Source organism: Perognathus longimembris, chromosome 8, assembly GCF_023159225.1.
Source record: "Perognathus longimembris pacificus isolate PPM17 chromosome 8, ASM2315922v1, whole genome shotgun sequence".
Classification (NCBI taxonomy): domain Eukaryota; kingdom Metazoa; phylum Chordata; class Mammalia; order Rodentia; family Heteromyidae; genus Perognathus; species Perognathus longimembris.
In genome coordinates this window covers 76,295,556-76,319,307 of record NC_063168.1, presented here as the reverse complement: position 1 = coordinate 76,319,307, position 23,752 = coordinate 76,295,556, and the positions used below count along the sequence as shown (strand labels likewise).

The 23,752-nt window shown below is 61.0% G+C and overlaps 1 protein-coding gene across 1 annotated transcript; it reads left to right on the top strand.

Annotated features, from left to right (window-relative positions):
- Positions 1–455: 455 nt before the first annotated feature.
- Dcdc2c (doublecortin domain containing 2C) lies at positions 456–23,214 on the top strand. Its single transcript, XM_048352242.1, is given in 12 exon segments — positions 456–742; positions 1,875–1,926; positions 5,345–5,421; positions 10,895–11,023; positions 13,047–13,119; positions 13,121–13,188; positions 14,305–14,344; positions 18,847–18,976; positions 19,843–19,943; positions 20,089–20,161; positions 21,230–21,334; positions 23,009–23,214. Coding segments are annotated over 12 exon segments (1,341 nt in total).
- The last annotated feature ends 538 nt before the right edge of the window (positions 23,215–23,752 follow it).

Genomic DNA, 23,752 nt, shown 5'->3' with positions numbered 1-23,752 from the left:
CCTCCCCTGCCTGGCTTTCCACCCACCCCTCCCTGCCTGGGCCCTGGCTCCCCGTCCAGGCTCGAACTGGCCCGCCCCCTGCCACATCCTGCCCTGCCCAACCCTCCCCACCCGCCTGCTCCCCTCCTCCCCTGCCTGGGCCCTGGCGCTCACAGTCTGGGCTCGCACCCTGTCCCCTCCTGCCCCCCTTCCCCGTCCCCCCCCCCCCCGTCCCTGCCTCCCCCTCCTCTCGGCCCTGTCCCAGCTGCCCCGTTCTCCCCGACCCCCTCCCCTGGCGCCCCGCCCCCCCCCCACCCCCCCGCGCGGGCCAGGCCCCAGGCGGTCACAATGCGGGCGGCGGCGTCAGCGGGCTGCGCGGCGGGCGGGCGCGGGCCCAGGCGCAGTCCCGCGGCGGCGCGCCGCTCCGCTGGGTGCTGGCCGGGCTGGGGGTGCGGGCGTGGCCCGGCGCCGCGGCCATGGGCACGCGCGGGCCCTACGCGCTGGTGGACACCACGCCGGCCAAGACCATCCTGGTGTACCGCAACGGGGACCAGTTCTACGTGGGCCGCAAGTTCGTGTTCTCGCGGCGCCGCGTCGCCAACTTCGAGGCGCTGCTGGAGCAGCTGACGGAGCAGGTGGAGGTGCCCTTCGGGGTGCGGCGGCTCTACACGCCCTCGCGGGGCCGCGTGGTGCGCGAGCTCGAGGCGCTGCAGACGGGCGGCAAGTACGTGGCGGCCGGCCGCGAGCGCTTCAAGAAGCTCGAGTGAGTGAGGGGGCGGGGCCTGGACAGGGGGCGGGGCCTGGACAGGGGGCGGGGCCGGCCGCGAGCGCTTCAAGAAGCTCGAGTGAGTGAGGGGGCGGGGCGGGGGCGGGCCTGGACAGGGGGCGGGGCTGGCCGCGAGCGCTTCAAGAAGCTGGAGTGAGGGGGCAGGGCCGAGCGGGGGGCGGGGCAGGGGGCGGGGCCGGCCGCGAGCACTTCAAGAAGCTGGAGTGAGGGGGCGGGGCCGAGCGGGGGGGGGGGGGCGAGACAGGGGCGGGACAGGGGGCGGGGGCAGGGGACGGGGCCGGCCACGAGCGCTTCAAGAAGCTGGAGTGAGGGGGCGGGGCCACAGCTCCACTTCTGGTTTTCTGGTGGCTAATTGGAGATAAAACTCTCACTGCCTTTCCCGATTGACTGGTTTTGAACCGCGGTTCTCAGGTTTCAGCCTTCTGAGTAGCTAGGTGTGAGGCCCCAGCACCCAGCAAATAATTTATTTCCAAGGCCATTATTTATTACTAAAATGAGGGACACTGGTTTCCTTTTTCTTTTCGTTTTTTTTTTTGTTTCTTTTTTTGTTGGTGTGGAGCTTGAACTCAGGGCTTGGGTACTGTCCTTGAGCTATTTTGCTCAAGGGTAGCGCTCTATGACTTGAGCCACAGCTCCACTTCTGCTTTTCTGGTGGTTCATTGGAGATAAGAGTTATGGACTTTCCTGCTCAGGATGGCTTTGAACCATAATCCTCAGATCTCGGCCTCCTGAGTTTAGGATTATAGGTGTGAGCCACTGGCACCTGGCAATAGCCGTGTTCTTTAGAGACGGTTTCCACAGGCCAAGGGCAATGTCGCTCCTGGGACGGAGTCCTGCAGGGTGTTGCCAGTACTCACTGGGGGGATTCGAGTGTCACACCCGCGATTCTGGTTCTGAACGGCCGTGATGCATTTCCACACCGGCTCAGGTGTCTGTGCCAACATTTGCCTTCCAATTCGGTTTTCTCAGGTCTGGATTATGGCCCAAGTCGTGCAGCATCTATCTAGACATCTTGAGACCCTGAGTTCAACCCCAAGACCCCCCCGGGGGGGGGGAAGGCAATAACTCCAGGAAATCTAATTCCGTGTTCTCCTTTCTTCTCTTGCAGTTATATTCATATAGTTCCCAGAAAACCTGCAAAGATGCGAAAGTTGAAGGAAGTAAGTGTTCACTCCTAGCTAGTTAAGATGACAAGGTAAGCTAGATGACGTGGCGAGGCTCAAGCGTCGCGCAGGGACGGCGGGCGTCTCAGGAAAGCGTGTCTGGTGGGGAGGCCGTGTCTGGGGAGGCCTTGTCGCGAGCCACCGCGAGATCATCCCGCGTGTCAGAGCACAGGATGCCACACCGCGGGACGGGCGGCGGGCTGGGCGGGCGGCCATCTGTGAGGTGCCCCGTGCCGTCCTTTATTGAACCTTTCACTTTCCTTTTGTTTGTTGTGGGGGGGGATTTAGAAAGATGGCTGTCAGGGAGAGTTATTTTAGGTGATGCCATGCTGAAGCTAATTAGGAAATTGAGTTTGAAGGTTTTCTCCAAGTTTTCAGCAGTTTTATACTTGATAGACGTTTAAAAAGTCTACAGGATGGGCCTGCCGTGAGTCTATTCCCATTACCTTGTCCTTAGCAAAAAGATCACCACTTCACGTGCTAAAAGAAGCACCCCTTCCGCGAGAGCAACAGGAGGAGCCGGGTCTCAGTGGATGGCCTGCGGAGGCTTGGGATTTAGCATGACTTTTGTACGAAACAGTGGGCTTATCCCGTGTGTGCACGCGAGCATGGCCCCCCGTGGTGTGCACACGTGAGCACGGCCCCCCCGTGGCCCCCTGTGGCGTGTGCCCGTGAGCACGGCCTTCTCATGGTCACCTCTGTGGCTCCCATGTGCACACGAACATGAGAGCGGAGCTCTCTGCCCACCAGGAGGTTCTCTTCCAGAGGCGATCGCAGGCTTCCTGGGTGCTTGTTTCTCTCTCTGCTTGGTCGTTTTTGGACCGAGTGTCACGAGGGGAGGGGACGAGTGGGGGGTTGGGAGCCCAGTGCTAACGGCTGACTGGCTGCCAGTTGGCCGAGCCCTTACCGCATTTGGGGCCTGGTGAGGGGTGGGCGCGGTGTCCCTCCGGGCCGAGGGACAGGCTGAGGGAGAGGGGTAGGAGCTCAGCCCGTGCGTGGACACAGCCCGCAGCCCCACACTGCTGCGTGGGCAGGTCGGTCCTCCCGGCTGCAGACACTAGCGCGTGCGTGTGGACGGCCCTCCGTGCCCGGGATTCCGCGAGCTCTCGGCATGATCACGGGACTGATCTTTGTTTCCCGGATACCTGGCTTGCCGCTTTGGGAATCAGTCACGCGCGGTCACGCACATGCACGAAACAGGAGCTGTGTGCGTTTCCTAACCTGGCTTGGGGCGTGGGGGGGGGGGGCGCTGGGCCTGCGGGTCTCAGCAGGGTGAGGGCTGAGCCTCGGTGGAACCATCGGCTCTGACTGTGGGGGAGGACGTCATCAGCAGACAGTCATCACACTTGACGTGGGCAACGCAGGGAACCCAGAACCCAGAGCAGGCGCTGGAGAGCCGGCGTCATTGTTCAGGAGCCGTTCACACGCGGCCAGTAGAGCGATCAGCGCGTTGTTTCCATGCCGGGTCTCGGGGCAGGCGCGGAGGGGACTTGGCCAAGACCCTCGGAGGCTCACCTGCCCTTGGCTTCCTTTTTCCTTTTGGTCTTGGGGCTTGACCTCGGGGCCCGCGCGCTGTCCTGGAGTTCTCTGGCTCAAGGCTAGCGCTGTCCCCTCCGAGCCACAGGGCCACTTTGGTTTCCTGGTGGCTCACTGGAGATGAGTCTCATAGGCTTTTCTGCCCGGGCTGGATTTGAACTGTGATCCTCCGATCTCAGCCTCCTGAGTAGCCAGGAGGGCGCCTGGCCCTGGTCTCTACAAGCCCCAGCAGCAGTGTGAGGCTTGCCATGGAGCTGGGCGAGCCGGGTGTGGTTTCCGGTGAGGCCTCGGGTGGGGGCCGGGGACGGCGGGGGCGGGGGGGGGGGGGTCAGCGAGGCGAGGCCCAGCCTGGGTTTCCAGACCAGACACCTTGCGCGCCTGCGCCCGGGCTGGCGGGCTCGGCGCGGCTTCCGTGCCCCGGGGGGAGCTCCGCGCAGGGCAGGGGTCCCGGCCTGAAGGGGTCAGCCGGGTGAGGGGTGCGGAACCCGCCCCACCTTGGGAACGTGTCCTGGGATGGCCAGGCCCGACGCTGCCGCCGAGAGCGCTCGGGCGTGCGCATGCGCCCCCGGGGCGCTGGGGGCGAGGGGACGGGCGCCTCGGGGGGTGGCGGCTGGGATGTGTCTGTCTCTGGAGAGGACACCGAGCCTCCGGGGGGACGAGGAGGGGACGCCGAGGCCCGGACGGGGTGGCCGGCGGGAGCCTGGCGGGGGGGAGGCCGGCCCGGCATAGGGTGGATCCGCCGAGCGGCCTCCTGGGAGGTGGCGGGGGCGGGACCCGCCGTCTGGTGAGGACCGCGGAGGGTTTGAACCTGGCCGCAGGAGGGCAGTGGATGGCGGGACACGGGGGACACTGAGGACAGGCCCCCTGCCGTCCCTCGGTCGGGCCGCAGGGTGAGCGGCCAGTGCGGTGAGCGCAGGCCCGAGGGGGGCCCCGGAGGGCGGAGACCCGGAGCGCAGGCCCGAGGGGGGCCCCGGAGGGCGGAACCCGGAGCGCAGGGAGCCCCGGAGGGCAGAGCCCCGGAGCGCAGGCCCGAGGGGGGCCCCGGAGGGCGGAACCCCGGAGCGCAGGCCCGAGGGGGGGCCCCGGAGGGCGGAACCCCGGAGCGCAGGCCCGAGGGGGGCCCCGGAGGGCGGAACCCCGGAGCGCAGGCCCGAGGGGGGCCCCGGAGGGCGGAACCCCGGAGCGCAGGCCCGAGGGGAGCCCCGGAGGGCGGAACCCCGGAGCGCAGGGAGCCCCGGAGTTGCGGGGAGCCCCGGAGCGCAGGCCCGAGGGGGGCCCCGGAGGGCGGAGCCCCGGAGCGCAGGCCCGAGGGGAGCCCGGGAGGAGCGGGGAGCCCCGGAGCGCAGGCCCGAGGGGAGCCCCGGAGGAGCGGGGAGCCCCAGCCCCGCGCGGAGTGCTCCCGCGCTCTCAGAGCTCGGTTTCCGGCGCTCTGGGGAGGCCGGGGACTGGGCTGTCCGGTGCCCGTGCGCAGACGCCCCTTTCTCCCGAGAGTCCCGGGCTGAGGACCGAGCTGAGGCCGTGGGCAGGCCCCGGGGCTGGGCCCCGCCTCTCGGGCTGCCCCGGAGCGCCCGGCAGAGCTGGGGGTTTGGGGACGGCGGCGCCCCGCTCCCCAGGACGCCCGGCTCCCGGTGACACGGGGGCTTTTCCCAGTGGGAGCCGCGCAGCTCCACCCGGGGAGCCGAGCGTCGGGCCGCTGGCACCGCAGGCTCACGCCTGAGCTTCTCCACCCCGTGCCCACCGCCCCCCACCGCCCACCGCCCCCCACCGCCCCCGCCCCGCCCCCCCCAGGGCCGCCCAGGTCCTGCCCCGGGAGGCCTGGCTTGCACCCCGCGGGTGGCTCGTTGGAAGCGAGTCCTGAGGCCGGCGTTTTCTCTTCCAGATCAAGCCGGTGGTGCACTGCGACCTCAACGTGCCCTCCCGGTGGCAGACGTACCAGCGCGTATCCCGGCATATCAAGTGAGTACAGCCCCCCGCGGGGAGCCGCCCGGCCAGCCCCCCCCCCTCCTCCCCCCCATCCTTCCTCATCGCCCTCTCTCTCTCTGACAGGCCGGCGCCGCAGGGCCGCGCGCCCCCTCTTTCCCTTTGGGGAAGGCATGCCGTTTCTGGGTTGCTTTTGCAGGGCGGGTTTTTGGGGTGGAAGGGCGAGGGCGTCGTGCGCCCCGGTTCGCGTCTGGATGCTTTGGAAATGTGGCAGTTCGGCGTTGGGATGTCGCAGGAAACGTGAAAGCTGTTTTGCCTACGATGCGCTCACGAAGGCCAGCGAGGGCACTGGCAGCTGGCGGCCGCGGGTCGCCTGGGCAGCGGCCTGTCGTCGGGGTCTCGCCGCTCTCCAGAGGATGCACGCAGGCAGCCTGGGACCCCTGCGTGGCCCCCCGTGCCTTGGGTGGGGGTGGGGGGCTGTAGGAGACCATGCTGGATTTAGGCAGCACACTGGTGCATGTCCTGGCTCTGATCTTGACTTTGTGACCCCCGCACGCCTGGTCTCCCCGTGGGTGAAGCAGGCCCGAGGCCCGAGGCCGCTCTCCTGCGGCCGGGGCTGGGGACCGACTGGGAGCCCTGACAATTCCAGGGCCCGGGCCAGAGCAGCACTGCTCCTGGCCTCCGTCACTGGGCTGTGGTTTGTTTCAGTGGCTCAGTCCCTGGTGTGGAATTCAAGATGGCACCCCCTCTTTCCTTAGGCTCCGCCCCCAGTGGGAGGCAGGTGACTCAGGAGCTCTGGCTGTAGGGGCGTCACTGGCACCCGGCGTCCAGGCCCGGTCCTCGCTAGCAGGAGTGCCAATGACTATTCCCTCTCCATCCAGAGACAGGGTTTGGGGCGGGTGAGGCTGGGGGGGGTACCCCCTGACCCAGCAGAGCTGCAGCCTGGGACGCGGAGGAGGAAGAAAGAACACTGGGAGTGAGCCACAGCCCCCCCCCCCCCCCCCCCAGCCTGTGAGTCCCTACGCGCAGGGCCTCTCCCCCCGGGCTCCTTGCAGGAATAGCAAAGACGTAGCATGGCTCAAGTCTGTGGGCACCGAGGGGGGGGGGGGGCCTTCCTGACCAGGGCCTGGCTCCGCGCAGCTACCTTCTGGGGGCTTGGCTCAGTGTGCGGCGATTCACTCTGTGGGCATTCCTTCCCATTGCAAGCTGTCTGAAACTCTGGGTTCGTCCAGAGAGGCACAGGATGTTTGTGCGGTCCGGCTCCGTCCCCGTCCATTGCTGCGAGTTCCACTAGATGGACCCCGATAGCCGTCTGCCAAGAAGGCTGGCCTCGCTTGCTCGGCGACTTTGCCATGCAAACACGGGCGGCCGTGCCGAGGATGGGGCGGGGCATCTCAGCCGCCCTCTGACCCTTCCTCGTGAGTGGGAGGGCCGAGGCCTGTGTGAGGCGTGGCTCGTGTTCCTCCTGGCATAGGAGTGAGGGGCTGGCAGAGAGTTGCCTGATCACGGTCAGGAAGAATGGTAACTGTGCACCTGGGTCCTGCTGTGGGGTTCACTGCCCCTGGGGAGGCATGGAGGGCACAGGCATTGCGGGGGGGGGGCTGCCCGGTGGGGTGGGTGGGTGGAGGGCCCGGGCATTGCAGGGGGGGTGCCTGGCGCCCCCAGGTCTCCCACTCCATGCAGAGCTGGTTCTGTTTGCCTTCCCCGCTCGGCGTGTACTTGGGGGACACCCCTGAGAACCCCGGTACATCTCAGGACAGCCTGCCGTGTCTAATTCCACCCCGCCCCCCCGACTTGGACGAATCCAGTATCACAGGACTCAGAAGGAAGCCTCTTCGGTTCTTTGTCTTTTTTTAAAAAAACCTTTCTTCTTTTCACTGTATTTTTTCAGTTTTTACTTTATGGAAATATTTATTTAGACAATATCAAGATTTGAACTCAGGGCCTCCTGCTTGCTAGGCCGGTACTTTACCACTTGTTTCAATTTTTTATTTCTCTTTTATTTTATTTACATTGTTCTTTATAACTTTATAACCAGATTTATGTCTACAAGATACTTTTATCTTGTTATTTTCATCGAATTTTCTTTTTCTTTTATGAGTTTTGCTTCTTTTTTCCCCTGACCCTCTTTAGTTTATGCTTTTATTATTTTGCATTTAACATTTTATAAATTTATTGTTTTTAAATACTTGTACATGGAGATTTCAGTGAATATGTCCTTTTCCCACACATCCTTGTTGATTGTATTTTTTCTTTTTTTTTTTTGCCAGTCCTGAGCCTTGGTCTCAGGGCCTGAGCACTGTCCCTGGCTTCCTTTTTACTCAAGGCTAGCACTCTGCCATTTGAGCCACAGCGCCACTTCTGGCCATTTTCTGTATATGTGGTGCTGGGGAATCGAACCCAGGGCTTCATGTATATGAGGCAAGCACTCTTGCCACTAGGCCATATTCCCAGCCCGTTGTTTGTATTCTTGATGATGGCCACTCAGGCTACAGTGAGATGGAATCTCAGTGTTGTTTTGATTTGCATTTCCTTTATGGACAGGAATGTTGAGCAATTTCTTCATGTGCTTATTGGCCATTCTACTTCTTCTGAGAAGTCTCTATTTAGCTCTTTGCCCATTTACTAAGTGTGTCATTGATTCTTTGGGGCTTTAGTTTCTTGTATATTCTGGACAATAGGTCCTAGTCAGAGGTAAAGAACTTTTCCCATTTTGCAGGCTGCATTATTAACTTAGCAACTATGTTCTCTGCTGTGCAAAAGCATCTTAGCTTTCCATTTGTTAATACCCACTTCTGTTTGCTAGCTGTGGGAGCTATATTCAGGAAGTTCTTTCCTATACCTGTTTTTCCTATTCTGTAGAAGGTTCAAAGTTTCAGGTCTTACAATGAAGTCTTTGACCCTCTTGAGTTGCTATTAGTACAGGATGAGAGATTGGGTCTGATATTTAGTTCTTTCATTAACATCCATTGAAGAGTCTGTCTTTTCTCTAACATATTTTGGGCTTCTTTGTAAAAAATCGGTTGTTGGCGTGTAGATTGGTCTGGATCCTCTAATCTGTTTCTCTGGTCTTTTTATTATTCATAGCTTAGGGTTATCTGTGATGTAGTTGATGTCCTTAATTGAGTTTTATTGTATTTCTCTATCTGGTTGGTTTGGTGTTGTTACGGTGGTTTGTTTTCTCTGAGTTGTACTGGGCAGTCTCTCAATGAAGGAGACTCATTAAGACCTTCACCTAAAAGCGGAGCAGTTACCTATCCCAAGCGATGCATAAATTCCAATAGAGAACCTCCAGACATATTAAAAAGCAGACACATGATTACCCCCAATTCATAACTCTTCAATAACTTGATCAAAAGATTTTGAAGTGGCTAAATGCCAAAGAGACTCAAGACTCAAGGGTTAAAAATGGCCAGTGTTCTCTAAAGAGGATTTGAATAAACTGATGAATGAAATGAAAAAGTCAAGACTTGGTAAGAAATGGATCACTTGTGCTGGGGTCAGCGTGTCGCCACCACGCCCACCTCCAGCGCTTCCCGGCTCCTGTAAGCTTTTCCTCGTGGGCCGGTCTGGCACTAAACTTCCCCGACCTCGACCTTCCGTGCAGCTGGGTGTCGGGCACGCAGCACCACGCCCAGCTATTGGTTGAGACAGTCTCCTGGACGTTTTTGGTCTGGGATGGCCTTGAAGGTCCTCCTGACCTCAGCCTGAGTAGCTCAGCTTACCGGCGCGAGCCCCCAGGACCCGGCGCAGGCCCCCAGGACCTGGCACGAGCCTCCAGGACCCGGCGCGGGCCACCAGGACCCGGCGCGGGCCCCCAGGACCCGGCGCGAGCCACCAGGACCCGGCGCGGGCCCCCAGGACCCGGCGCGGGCCACCAGGACCCGGCGCGGGCCTCCAGGACCCGGCGGGAGCCACCAGGACCCGCTTGCTCGAGAGCTTTAGTCAGGAGAATGTGTTCTCTCCAGTATCACAAGCAGAGTAAATGAACATTCGTATTCACGCTGAGAGAAAGGGCATAGGTTTAGGGTTCAAGGAAGAAAACAAAAGGACAGCAACAGTAAAGGATAGTACAAGTTGCAAAGCGGTTGTAGGACTGTCCCGTTATTTCACCTTATTCCTTTATTTTCTGAGAGGAGGCTTTGTGTGTGGCCCAGGCTGGACTTGACTCCCTAGCTGTGTGGCATGCCTGAGGGACTCCCGGTGTGCCCCTCCATGTGTGTGCCCCTCCACAAGTGTGCACCTCCACGTGTGTGTTGTACCTCCACGTGTGTGCCCCTCCACGAGTGTGCCCCTCCACGCGTGTGTGCCCCTCCACGCGTGTGTGCCCCTCCACGCGTGTGTGCCCCTCCACGTGCGTGCACACCTCCACGCGCGTGTGCCCCTCCACACGTGTGTGCCCCTCCACGTGCGTGCACACCTCCACGCGCGTGTGCCCCTCCACGTGTGTGTGCACCTCCACGTGTGTGCCCCTCCACGCGCGTGTGCCTCTCCACGTGTGTGTGCACCTCCACCCACGTGTGCAGCTCCATGCGCGTGTGCCCCTCCACGTGTGCGCACCTTTGTGTGTGCACCTCCACGTGTGCGTGCACCTCCACGCGTGTGTGCACCTCCACACATGTGTGCACCTCTATGTGTGCATGCACCTCCACGCGTGTGCCCCTCCACGCATGTGTGCACCTCCACACGTGTGCCCCTCCACGCGTGTGTGCCCCTCCACGCGTGGCTCCTTGGTTTTCGTGTGAGTTGCAGGAGCCTTGAAACTATCTTCCAGAGGCAGTGAGTGGTTAGGACGGCAGGGTATCATTAGCACCAGACGACTAGTCGCTCTGAATGGGTTTTGAAAAATCTGCTCAGCCTTCTTTTCTGCAACATAGAGGAAATAATAACGACCCTGGGGCTGGGGAGGCGGCTGTGGGGGGATCCGGGGCTCCAAGGCTTCCGGGGAGGCGGCTGTGGGGGGCTCCGTGGGAGGATCCCCGGCTCCGTGGGAGGATCCCGGGCTCCGTGGGAGGATCCCGGGCTCCGTGGGAGGATCCCGGGCTCCGTGCGTGGGAGGATCCCCGGCTCCAAGGCCTCCCCAAGGCCGCACAGACACTGCAGACCCTGGGGCGGACAGTGGCTGCGCCGTCAGCTCTGCACAGACTCGGGGCGGCTCCTGCCGTCTCGGGGGTGTCGCCCCCCATCTGTTTTCCCGTCAGACACCGTTTCTCCCCGACCCCCGTCCTTCCTCGTCGTGGGAGGCGCGCTCCCTTTTAGGGAGCAGAGCTTCGTGCTGTCAGGCGGGGACGGGAGGCCTTTCCCTCACCCGGGCCTCCAGGCCTGCCGGCGCCGCTGCGCGATGGGGCTGGCAGGCCGCCCGAGCAGGGGCTACCGGTGCGCTCGGTGCCGGGCACGGCTGCAGTTCTCTCCGCACACGCAAATGGAGCTGATAATGTGCCTTCTAAGTTTCCCACGTTTCCCCGTGGAGTTCAAGCAGTAACCCGTGCTGTCCTCCTTCTTCTTGCAGTGTCTTTACAAATGGAAGATTCTTTATCCCACCCGTCAAGGTGATTATACCCAAGTTCAGCCTGTCGGATTGGAATTGTGTGCTGGCCACCGTGGGCGATAAAGTCTTCCCCCTGGGAGGTGTCCGGAAGTAAGGAGATGGCCCCCGAGGGGAGGCCTGGGGGACACGGCTGGGGTTTGCACTTCTCTATCGTAACTTCCTTTCGGACCAGCGAGGCCTGCCCAGACTTACCCTGAGCCCCCTAAGCACTGACAGCACACAGACATGGCACGGCAGGGTTCAGCTGGATGGCTCTGCTCTGCAGGAGCTCTTCCTGTGGGTGCCAGGGCTCTGTAGAGGAGCTTTGGCTCTCATGTACAGGAGATGGTCTGTGTGACTCGCCTCTGAGATTGACGATGAAACAAGGCTATCTCTTTGTTGACAAAGTACGTTTTCAATTTTGCTGTTAATCCTGATCCATTCAGTCAGTGCATGACAGGTACAGAGGAGGGAGGGACAGGACTTGTGCGGGTGTACAGTGAGATGTACTTCGTGCTTAACAGAAGAAGTTCTAAATGTGAAGAAAAGAACGAACTAAGCCCAAAGTTAGTGTAAAGAAGGCAAATGATAAAGGCCAGAGCAGACACAAATGATACAGCGGCTAGAAAAACAGCAGAAAAGATAATGAAACTAAGAGTGAATTTTTTTTTTTTTGGTAACAGAAGGTAAAATAGCTAGGCTAACCAAGAAAAGACACGCTATGACCCAGATATATCAATCTACGTGAGAGTGGAGACAGAACAAGTGATTCCACAGAAATGCAATGGCTGGCGAGAGACAGCCGTTAGTAACCTAGACCCAGGAAACGGGGACGTTCCAAGGGTCAGACAACCCGCTCAGACAGAATCATGAAGACATAGAAAGTCTCAGCAGATCAACAACAGACAAGTGGATGGAGCCTGTTGTCAAAAACGTCCATAGGCAGAAAAGCTCAGGTCTGGTGGGTTCACGAGAAAATTCTACCAAATGTTCAAAGAATTAATACTCATTCTTCTCATACCCATTCAAATTAAGGAGGAGGGGAAAGTTTCAATCTTACTTTATGAGCCCAGTCAGTATTGGTACCAAAGACAGGTGAGGACAAAAAAAAAATTACAGGCAATATTCTGGTAAATTGCATTCAAGAGCACATTTGAAGGATCAGGTCCTGATTATGTGGGATCTGGTCTTGAAAAGAGTATGGTTCAGAGTATACAAGTCAATACCTGTGAGCTGGGCACTTGTGGCTTCGTGTCTGGTGTCCTAGCTATCGTGGAGGCAGAAGTTAAGAGGAATATAGTTTGAGGCCAGCCTGGGGAAAACATTTGTGAGATCCTATCTCAATCAATACCTGCGTACATGGTGAAGCGCTGTCATTCTAGGGACAGTAGAAGACTTAGGGTTGTCTCAAGGGGGCCTGGGTAGAAAGGGAGACCCTAGGGGAAAAACACCCAGAGGAAAAGGGATGTCTCATGAAGCACCAGGCCCCGAGTGCCTACCGGCACAGGCTGGTGCTGGTGGCCCAGGTCTGCAATCCTAGCTACTCCGGAGGCTGAGATCTGAGAACTGAGGTTCAAAGCCAGCCCAGGCGGGAAAGTCCATGAGACTTTTAATCCCAATTAAGCACCACAAAGCTAGAAGCGAAGCTGTGACTCAAGGGACAGCCCGCCGGGCATGAGCAAAAGAGGTTAGGAGCAGCACCCAGGCCCCGAGTTCAAGCCATAGTGACAACACAAGGCAAGCACAAAACAAACCGAAACCAAAATCAACAAAACAGCCCTGTGTGGTGTTTGTTGTGTCCAGTTTTACAGTCATCGTTGGGCACCAATAACTTTTCAACGTGTGAATTTGGATCCTTTCTTCAATAGATAAGCAGTGACTACTTAGTGCCCAAAGATGACCCGGCAAAATGTCTTCGGGTGCTTATTAAAGAAGACGCATCCTTTGCTTGCTAACACACGTGGGCTTGTTTTTCCAGTATTGCTGCAACCCCAGAGCCCATGTGTAGTCACCTTAGCCACGTTTGCGCCATGGGCCCCTAACTGAAAGGGCGCTTTCGCGGACAGTGCAGGGGCGCCGCGCGGTCCCTCCGGGAAGCGGCTCCCCGCCACGCGCGTCCCCTCTGGATCCGCAGATTGTACACGCTGACGGGGCATCTCCTGGGCAGCTCGCAGGACCTGCAGGACAACCAGTTCTACGTGGCGGCGGGGGCTGGAGCCCTTCAGAGCCTTCGCCTACTGGAGGTCGCCGCGCGTTCCCAGCGAGGTCAGCAGTGAGTGCGCCTGCGCCTGCGCCGGGCCGGCGGCGGCGTCGGTGGGCGGGGCCGGCGTCGGCGTCGGTGGGCGGGGCCGACGCCTTCCACCTGCGTGCCAGCCAGGGAACGCTCGGTCAGGGCTGCAGGCGGCCTCGGCTTCCCCCTGAGCCCTCCCGCCCGAGGCCCCGGGGCCCAGGGAGGGCAGGCCCGGGATCCGGGAGGGCAGGCCCGGGACCCGGGAGGGCAGGCCCGGGGCCCAGGGAGGGCAGGCCCGGGACCCGGGAGGGCAGGCCCGGGGCCCAGGAGGGCAGGCCCGGGACCCGGGAGGGCAGGCCCGGGGCCCAGGGAGGGCAGGCCCGGGATCCGGGAGGGGCCCAGGGAGGGCAGGCCCGGGGCCCAGGGAGGGCAGGCTCGGGACCCAGGAGGGCGGGCCCGGGACCCAGGAGGGCGGGCCCGGGGCCCAGGGAGGCGGGCTCGGGACCCGGGAGGGCGGGCCCGGGGCCCAGGGAGGGCAGGCCCGGGATCCAGGAGGGAGGGCAGGCCCGGGGCCCAGGAGGGCAGGCCCGGGACCCAGGGAGGGCAGGCCCGGGACCCAGGAGGGAGGGCAGGCCCGGGGCCCAGGGAGGGCAGGCCCGGGGCCCAGGGAGGGCAGGCCCGGGATCCAGGAGGGAGGGCAGGCCCGGGGCCAGGGAGGGCAGGCCCGGGAGCACAGGGAGGGCAGGCCCGGGACCCAGGGAGGGCAGGCCCGGGACCCGGGAGGGCAGGCCCGGGGCCCAGGGAGGGCAGGCCCGGGACCCAGGGAGGGCGGGCCGGGGACCCAGGGAGGGCAGGGCGGTGCATCGGCGGGAACGGCTGCATTCCTGGGCCGTGCTCATGGCCTGTGTGCTGCTGGGGCGGGACCCACGTTCCTGCTTTAGAAGCAGCGATTGCCTGTGCATAAATGAAGCCCATGTGCCTTTCAGAGATCCTTGGGCTCCCCGGCTCTGGGGGGTCAGTGCCCAGAGCCTGGGACTCTGCGGACCTATCCCTCGCTCTGGGTCACCTTCTCTCCAAGGTCAAGGCCTCAGCCCGTAGTTAGGAAGCTGAGGCTTGGCTGAGCTTAAGCGTTACCAATGGCCTGCCTTTTGTCTTTCAGGAGGTACATGGACGTTGAGAAGTTTCCACCAAGAAAGAAAAAGGTGAGTCCTTTGCGGAAGGCCCTGAGCATGTGACACATTCTGGCATCAACAAGGGCCTGTCCCTGCCGAGGGTCCTGAGTTGTAGACCCAGCTTCCTGGCCCCAGTGCCAGCACCAGGGTGACCGTAGAGGAGGGAGGGAGGGAGGGAGGGAGGGAGGGAGGGAGGGAAGGAGGGAAGGAGGGAGGAGGAGGAGGAGGAGGAGGGAGGAGGAGGAGGAGGAGGAAGGAGGGAGGAGGAGGAGGGAGGAGGAGGAGGGAGGAGGAGGAGGAGGAGGGAGCAGGAGGAGGGAGGAGGAGGAGGAGGGAGGAGGAGGAGGAGGAGGAGGAGGGAGGAGGAGGAGGAGGGAGGAGGAAGAGGGAGGAGGAGGAGGGAGAAGGAGGGAGGGAAGGAGGGAAGGAGGGAGGAGGAGGAGGAGGAGGAGGAGGAGGAGGTCGTTTGTGTGGGGCTTAGTGCTCTGGGATGTGCACGTGGACGTTTGTAATACAGCATGTTAACTGTGGAGTTAAACCTGGCGTCTCTTGGGGACATGGTGCTGTAGCTTCTTGGGCCGAATGACTGTCTTGGTTTGGGTTTGCTCTTTCTGAGGAATGTGTTTCAGCTATCGGTGTTTGTAGAATAGCTGAGTTGGTCTGTTAGATTCAGCAGAGCGCAAAGACAGGTGGGGTTGGTGATTCTGCCTGCGTTGTGCTCCACCCACAGGCACGTGCACTTGTCAAAACGATCAGGAGTTTGTATTGCTGGGCACCGGTGGCTCACGCCTGTCATCCTAGCTACTCAGGAGCCTGAGGTCTGAGGATCATGGCTCGAAGCCAGCCTGGGCAGGAAAGTCCGTGGGGCTCTTATGTATACACACACACACACACACACACACACACACACACTCACACACAGCACGCCAGAAGGAGACCTGTGGCGCAAGTGGTACAGCAGGAGCCTTCAGCACAAAAGCCCAGGGACAGCACCCAGGCCCTGAGTTCAAGCCTCAGGACTGGCACACACGCAGACAGACACAGAGGTCTGTAATCCCGTGTTAGACCGGGAGCAGCCCAGCCAGATCCCACGGTGTGATCCAGTGGGGGGGCTGGCCCGGGGGAGAGGCCGCCCTGTGAATGCACCCCTGGATAGTGTTCTGGGACCTTCTGCAAAGAGTCTCACCTGTGGCATGGGCGGCGTCGGGCTCGGGGCTGAGAGGTGACGCGTGACCCTGAGAATCACACGGGAGCTGTGGGACCTTCTTCCCCGCGCCCCGATGCCGGAGTGCACATGCGTGCGGCCTGCTGGGTGTGGCTTCCCTTCCCAGCCCAGTCGGTTGTTTAGCCTCGATTCCTGGAGCGGGGGCGGGGGTGGGGGTGAGGAGGGGGAGGGGGAACACGGTTTCCCTGTGGCAGGCATATTGCGTTGGGGCTCAAATGGGAAGCATCGTTGGTCTGCTTGCATCTACATTCCTTTCCCTTCTCTTCTAGAAATACGCCAGGAAAAAGCAACTGGGTTTTGATCATGGTCTCTGACATCTAGGAACCTTTTAAGAGCTGACCAGAGTCACAGGCTTCCTGGAGGCTGGGTTTGTGGTTAGTCACACGAGCTGTGTCCTAACAGGGTGACTTGTTGGCTTACCTGCCTCTTGCAGGTTTTCCGTGTCTGGCTTGTGAATGATCTCTCATCTTTCTTCGGGTGAGCTGCCTCGGCGTCTGTTTGGAAAGGGGAAGAGGTTGGTTAGCGAGGCGGGGAGGGCCTTGGGTGAGGCGGGCCTCCTCTGACGGGAGGCGCAGTCCCCGGCCTCGGTGCGCTGAGGACCTCACGGGTCGAAGCCTCGGCACAGAATGGAGGTGGACTTTCCGCGACGTGTTAGCGGGCCTCAGGGATCTACTTAGGATAAAAGGCAGCGCCTCTCCACCACTCAGCGACCATTTCCCTGGCGCAGCGCGGCGTCTTGGCTGGGATGGGGCCCTCGGGCGCGTCTGGCCGTGAGCAGGGCGTGGTGGAGAGGGTGGTGGAAAAGCGGGGCAGAGGCGTCACTGTGGTGTTCACCCCGCCCCCCACCTCAGCCCCCCCCCCCCCCGCACCAGCCCCTCCCCTGGCGAGCCAGGGGCACCTCTTCTATTGCCCTGCTCAACTTCCTGCCCCTTCAGCCAGCCCGCCCTCCACCAGCCCCTCAGCACCGCCTCGGAGGGGCAGAAAAGCCCACGAGACCTGGAAGGGGGGGTCAGGAAGGGGGGCTGGGAAAGACGGGGCAGGAGATCCCGCGCGAGATGCCCCTCCTCGCTCTCTGCCCTCCCCAGACTGAAGGAACTGACTGTCGTCAGCTGCTGCATTTATTTTGATTTTCAATATTTATTGCGATTTCCAAGAAGCGGGACTAGCTTAGCAACTGTGTACAATTGCATTCATGTACTGAGAAGCATATTTCATGGCGTAAGCCTCTGTGAACACGAGTGAATAGTTAACGAGCGCCGTATTTACATCCCACCCACAATCGGAAGGTGAATGGTAAATGCCTCCCTTTGGGCGGTGGGGCGGGGAATGTGGGTCATGAGGAGACAAACCGTGCAGGGTGCGTGGACTAACTGAGGGAGGCCAGCCTCCCACGGCGGGTGCGTGGGAATGACCTGGCCGGTCCCGGGCTCTCAGCCTTCCACCCACACCGGTGTCCCGTCGCGCAGGGCTTAGCCCCAGCCATCCACGCCGCGTCTCGCCCCTCTCCATTCAGGCAGACTCCCCTCTGCGGCCCACGAGGGCTGGGAGCTTGACTGCTCGGCGGAGCCTCTGCCGGGGCTCACCGGCACTGGCCCTCGGCCATCTGCAGCCCACCCCGGAGTCGCCACGCGGGCTCTGAGCTCCCTCCGAAGCCACCTGACCTCCGCGCACTCCCCTGGGCTCCGGGGGCCGACCCAGTGACCCAGGCTCCCCTGGGCTCCAGTGGGGCCGACCCAGTGACCCAGGCTCCCCTGGGCTCCAGTGGGGCCGACCCAGTGACCCAGGCTCCCCTGGGCTCCAGTGGGGCCGACCCAGTGACCCAGGCTCCCCTGGGCTCCAGTGGGGCCGACCCAGTGACCCAGGCTCCCCTGGGCTCCAGTGGGGCCGACCCAGTGACCCAGGCTCCCCTGGGCTCCAGTGGGGCCGACCCAGTGACCCAGGCTCCCCTGGGCTCCAGGGGCTGACCCAGTGACCCAGGCTCCCCTGAGCCCCGGGGGCTGACCCAGGCTGGCCACGGAGGGAGGGTCTCCGTGACTCAGCCAGGGGCCGCGGCTGTGTTGTGCTGTCGTTGTGCTGTGCCGGGCCCCTCAGAGACACGGTGATTGTGAAAGCTTGCGTTTCCACCGTGGCCTCGCACGCGACAGTTGGCGAGCTCTTTCCTGGCGTCCTGCGGATCCTGGCTTAGTGGCCTCCCAGGTTGGGGTGGGGCACCTCCCATGCCTTGCGTCTTTGTGTCGTGTGCCCGGAGCTGGGGGCTGGTGCCGGTGAGTCCGATCTTGCTGGCTCTGTGCTTTTTTGCTTGGTGTCATAGCTGCCCCATGCCCTCCTCTCAGAGGTGGCTTTAGGACTTTGTCCTGGTCCTTGGAGGGCTGTTTCAGCCATCCCAAGTATGGTATCCTCATCTTGGAGTCCAGAGACACGCTGAGAATTAACTAGATTTCCGCAGTCCCAGACCTCGTGCCTCCCAAGCCACAAGTGCCCGCTGCCACCTCTTGTTTCTTATTTCCTGTAGTCATCAGCATGATTCCAGCGAGCAAGAAAGCACCTTCAAATAGCCAGAGGCATTTTGGAGGCGGTTGGAGGCCTATTTTAACCCTTGAATTCTCAGTAGGGCAAAGTCCAAGCAGTGTGATCGCAGATGATGCGTTAATGGATCAGGGCAGGCGTTTTCAGTATGGTACTTGTTTCTCCAGTGGCACAGAAAACTTGAGAGAAGTGCCTATTTATGTTCTTTTGCCTTGGATTCGCTTCCAAGTCCTGCGTAAAGATTCAAAAATAGAGAAAAACCGAGACAATTCATAGCATCACGCTAGGGGAGGGGACCCAGTGGGGAGAGTGCTGGGAAAGATGTGATTGTCTGCGGATTTGTGGACACCTCAGTTTCCCGTCGTTGTACCTGAAAGAAGGCTGCTGGGTGGTTGACTTGCACCCGAAACTCACCCTGTGCCCGCAGAACCCAGGGCAAGTGGCTTATGGTGGTTGTTGAGGGTAGATTTTCTGAGGTCCTACGGCGTGTCTGCAGAGGCCCCCTAACCTGCTGGTGGGCCTCCTGCAGCCCCTGAATGTTGGGGGTGGTCACGGCGCCGGCACAGTGGGGTGCCATCTCCCCGATCTCCCCCGAGGAGCCACCTTGCCTCTGTGGGAGGGAGGGAGCGGAGGGAGGACGCCGCGGTCTGTGTGGACGTTCCAGGTGCCCGGGCTCCTGCCCTGTCTGCTGAGGGCGGTACGCTGCGCTTCCGGACCACACCGAGGGCGCAGACGCGGTGTGCGGCGCTCTGATACCTGTTGCTCTCACTTTGTACCGTAGGTGGATGCCAAAGGCAAAGAACTCCCCCAGAGTGACAAAGCCCCACCCAAAACACAGGAGTCTGTGTATTACGCCAAAGAAGGAAAGAAAAAGCAAACGCTGGCAGAACCTCTGGTGGAATCTGGTGCAGGTAACGAGACGTTTCACGGTGCTGTGGGCTACGCTAACTACCGTGAGCCCTTCCTGTCCTCCTCCGTGTGTGTGTGTGTGTGTGTGTGTGTGTGTGTGTGTGTGTGTGTGTGGTTCCAGGCCATGTTTATGCTATAGATTTTTTTCTTGTGAGTATGTATATAATAAGATACTCAGTATGGAGGGTAGGCAGCGCAGAAAAGCCAAGTTCCAAGGCTGAAGGCGATGGAAGTCTCTAAGAAGGAAGCCTCCGGATGCAGTATTGAAAACCAGTTCTGTGGTTGGTGGGGGCTCGCGGGGCTGTGCGCGTTCTCCCTGTGAGGGTCAGTGACAGAACGCACGAGGCCCAGCTCCGAGGGAGGCGTGAGAGCCGCCGGAGTCCCTCCTGGGCCGAGGGCCGTTGGAGAGACGCGTCTCCCAGCCGCTGTAGGATGGCGTCGGTTGAAGCGTTCTCTCCGCCCTCCGTTCTGCGCGCACCGCTGCACTGTCGAGAGGTGCTGTGCCCTGGTGGGGAGCTGGGTGACGCCCAGCGAAGCCCTTCTCTGGCGCGTCTCTGCGATGGAGACAGCGTGCCCGGTCTTAGTGGGCGTGAGGGGGTCAGAGCTGGAGCCCGTGATTCTGCGCAGCTCCGGACGGTCTGGGGCTCGCTGGGATGGGGGTCTGGACGGTGGGCATCTCAGGGGAGCGGACGTTAGAGGGGCGCCGCGGAGGCTGGCGCCCGCTGATGGTGCAAAGACAGAGGCGGCGGTGGGGTGGGCGGGCCCGGAGCCCAGAGCCCGGACGGGCCGCCCCGTGGATGGCGCAGGGGAGGGGGCGCCGAGCGCCGGGCTCTGGCGTGCCAAGCCTCTCTGTGTTCTCGTCCCGCAGAGGGAGATGTGTATAAGGCACGGACGCCGACCCAGGACACCCAGGGGGCGCTGGACGTCAGGGAGGACCCGGAGGTGAAGGTGGAGATGCCGGTGGACCAGGTGGGTGGCCGGCCCCCAGACCCTCCAGCGACGCGTGCCGCTCGAGTCGTCCGCCGCGCGGCAGGGGCGGCCTGGGAAGTCCCCCGAGGCGCAGGAGGGCGCGGCTGGCGCCGGCGAGACTGGAGCCCCTGCGTCTCCTCCCCAGGTGCCCGCTGAGATGGTGAAGGAGGAGGAGGAGGCGCGTGGTGAACCCCCGGCCGCCGAGGACACCAAGGTGGGTGCGTTTTGTTTGGTTTTGCTCCTGGCCTAGAACCTCCTGTGCGGAAGCGCTCTCGCGTGATGGCGAAGGATCCCGGAACCGGCTCGGCTCGGGAACACGAAGGAGGAGGGTGAGCCTGGGGTGCCCGCGGCCGGGCCCAGGACCCTTTCCTGCCGGCCCGGAAGCCATGCGGGCCATTCTGGTGGCTTCTGTGTGTGTCCTAATGATCTGACACGGACTCTCCCGTCACGGGTGTCAAGGCCGCGCCCCAGCAAGTGTCAGGGCGCATGGGTAGCGGGCAGCGTGTGCAGGGGAAGGGCGCTGGCCGCTGGGCAGGTGGCTGCCTGTGGTAGGCACTGGGTGGGAGGCTCCGTGATGGCCATGGGGTGGGAGGCTCCATGATGGCCGTGGGGTGGGAGGCTCCGTGATGGCCATGGGGTGGGAGGCTCCATGATGGCCGTGGGGTGGGAGGCTCCGTGATGGCCATGGGGTGGGAGGCTCCGTGATGGCCGGGGGGTGGGAGGGCTCCGTGATGGCCGGGGGGTGGGAGGCTCCGTGATGGCCGGGGGGTGGGCCCCTCTCTGTGATGGGCACTGGGTGGGAGGCTCCGTGATGGCCGGCGTGGTTTCTGCCAGCGGGTGCTTGGGTCCTGGCCTCCTGGGGGGACGCTGTGCTCTGCGTGGCCCAGCAGGACCACACACAGCAGCCTGGGTTCACACAGGGCCCAGCCTGTGCCCCGTTGGGGTCTTCTTCCCATCCAGGGGTGCTGGAAGCATCCTACCTACTGTCCGTGTGTTCCCATGATCCTTTGGGGTCAGATGACTAATTGCATACATAAAACCCCACATTGAGGAAAGGCGATTTACCTTACACATATGGTCACATGGACCGGACACGGACGGCTGGGGTTTCCTCTCGTCGTTCTGTCGCTAGAGGCTTTTCAAGGCGGTTTGGTCTCAGACACCCGAGGCCTTGGTCCTCCTCAGCTCAGCCTCTGGAGTAGTTAGGGACCGCAGGCGTGAGCCGGGCCTGGCCTCGAGCCAGGCTTGAACGCTCCCAAGGGCTGTGCTTTCTTCTTGCCGGTGAGGAGCTGCTTTCCCCGAGGCCTCGGACGCCGTATTTGCTATCAGGTTTCGCTGTTCCTCGCAGACAGGCCGGCACGAGCGGCGAGGTGCCGCGGGCTGTGTGCGGGGTGCGGACGTTGAGAGCTTTTTAGCCCCCACGCACAGCCTTTGCTGAACAAAATGTTGATGGCGTGCCTTTCCCAGACGGTTGCATTTCCTTATCAGCCTAAACTCTAGCCTGTGGTTCTGACGGCTCAGAATGAGGAAGGACCCTGGATACATTCAAACAGCTGGTGCTGAGGCAGAGACAGAAGTCACAAGCCCCCGCCTGTAGTTTCTTGTGGCATTTGCTTGATGTGGACCCCATCACGTTTTCTAGGCGTCGTGTGTTCCAGGCACGTCACTGCTGGCTCGCCTGCCCCTCAGGTCCCCTGTAGAGTCCCGGAGGGCCACGGTGCTTTCCAATCACGTGTTCTTCATGCGGCCCGAGACTCAGTAGATGCTTAAAAAAAAAATCTGTGAGTTTGGTTCAAGTGACCCATGACCAAGTCATTGAAACTTAAATATATCGTCCAGGCGTAAAGTGCTCGTCACCTGTGGGCCGCTGAGAGGGCCTGTCATTGGGAAGGTGATTTTGAAAAACGCATTTCTGATGGTTGGTCACAGAATTCCTTGACAGTTTTTGTTGAAAGACCCATGACGTGAAAGTGCCATGTCAGCCATTTTTTTATGAAAATGAGAGTTTCTTATGTATTTATTTTCATTTCTTTATTGTCAGAGTGATGTACAGAGGGGTTACAGTTTCGTACGTAAGGTAGCCATTTTTAAGCGTACCGTTTGGCAGCATTACCCACATTCACCATGTAGTATGTATTACCATGGACTTTGAGGACCGTTTGAGCTCTCTCAGTGGAGGAGTTCCTGTGAAGCAGGTTCCCCAAGCTCTTTCCCCCAAGCCCTGATGTTGGATCTTGTCTCTTAATGCTAAGGATGTCCCAGGTGGATGGGGGGGGGGGCCGGTCAGATGGTAGCAGAGGAGCTCGGCCAGCCCCTGCCCTGCAGTGTTGGACCAGGGCATTCATTTATTTTGCCACGATGTGTATAAAATCAAAGTTTGAAAGTAGAGCTGTGTCTTTGTCACCCCTTCATCTTGAGAACACAGGTGTTCATTATATGGTGGCGACAACACTGACAGCATTTGGTGCCTTAGTGACACTTTGTCAAGCAGGGTGGAATGTTATTAGCATTAGTTAATTAATCTAGAAAGCTCTCCTGAGAAATAATAAGATGAAAAGTGTACCCTTCCCTCTTTCAATTATATTCACTGAGCACAACCTAAATTGTCCTGGGTTTGTGAGTGCCGTCTGAATCAGGGTGGACTAGAATGTTCTCCAGCATTTATTGTTTCATTTGTTTGGGCGCATTGCTTGTAAATGTCTGGCCCGAAAGCTGAGCCTCAGAAATAAAACTCTGCTTGGAAAACCATATGTGAGATATTGAAAAGAGCTCAGTCCCTCAGCCAAAGGAATAATTGCCACATCCCTGGCGAGCGGTCCCCAGGTCGGGCGCTCCGCTCCCGGAAACACGCGGCGTGGCCTGCGGCCCAGCCCCGCGGGGCGTCTGCGGGGAGACGCGCCCGGGAGCGCCCGGCCCAGCGCGGCGGTGCTGGGGGTGAGCACCCCTGCGTGAGGACTTAGGTCTGGCCTGCCCTTGAGGAGTCTGCCGCGCTCAGGGAGGGGAGGGGGGCGGTCAGCGTGGTGTGCGGTCAGGTCCTCGCGTGGCCGTGTTTTCTCCCCTCGCAGGCGGGCCGCGCTGTCCCGCCTCAGCTGCCGCCGTGCCTGCGGCTGCCACGTCCTCTCCACCCTCGCCCCAGGCTCTCCCCGAGCAAATCCGAGCGCCCTCGGGGGGCCGCAGGTCCCCAGGGGTGTTCCGTGAGTCCTCCCCGCACCCTGTGCCCACGCGCGCCCTTAGCAGCGCGTCCCGAGCCCGGGGCCACGGCCTCCGCTGACACAGGTCCCTTCCCGTCCCCTGGCGTGCACGGCGCGGGGTGGGGAGCCCGGGCAGCTCTGGTCCACACAGCTGGGGTGCGGCGGAGCCAGCCCAGTGGGCGCCCTCCTGACAAGGGGCCCTCCTGGAATGGGGTTCAGTAAACCTCAAAGACTACTCAGAAGTGATCACCCCAGAGCCAAAGTAGTTCTCTAGAGGAAAATTAAACTTCTCCCGGAAAAACTCAATAAAGACCAAAGACAACCAGAATAAAGAAGAAAACATTTGCAACACGAATCAACACTTCAAAACTCATGAAGGCTTCATAAGTCATGACTACGACAGCTCCATCCAAAGGGAGACGAATGAGAAGTGGCTGAGAAGATCCCAGATCTCTCAATTCAAACGCACTCATATCGGTGCTGAAAGAGGAGCCCTCTCCCTTTAAAATCGGAGGGCGGCGTCCCACGCCTCGTAGGCCTGTTTCAGGAGTCGCCGCTGCAGAGCGCTGACCACCCTGCTCGTGTAGACAGAGGCAGCTGGCGCTCACGGACGAGCTG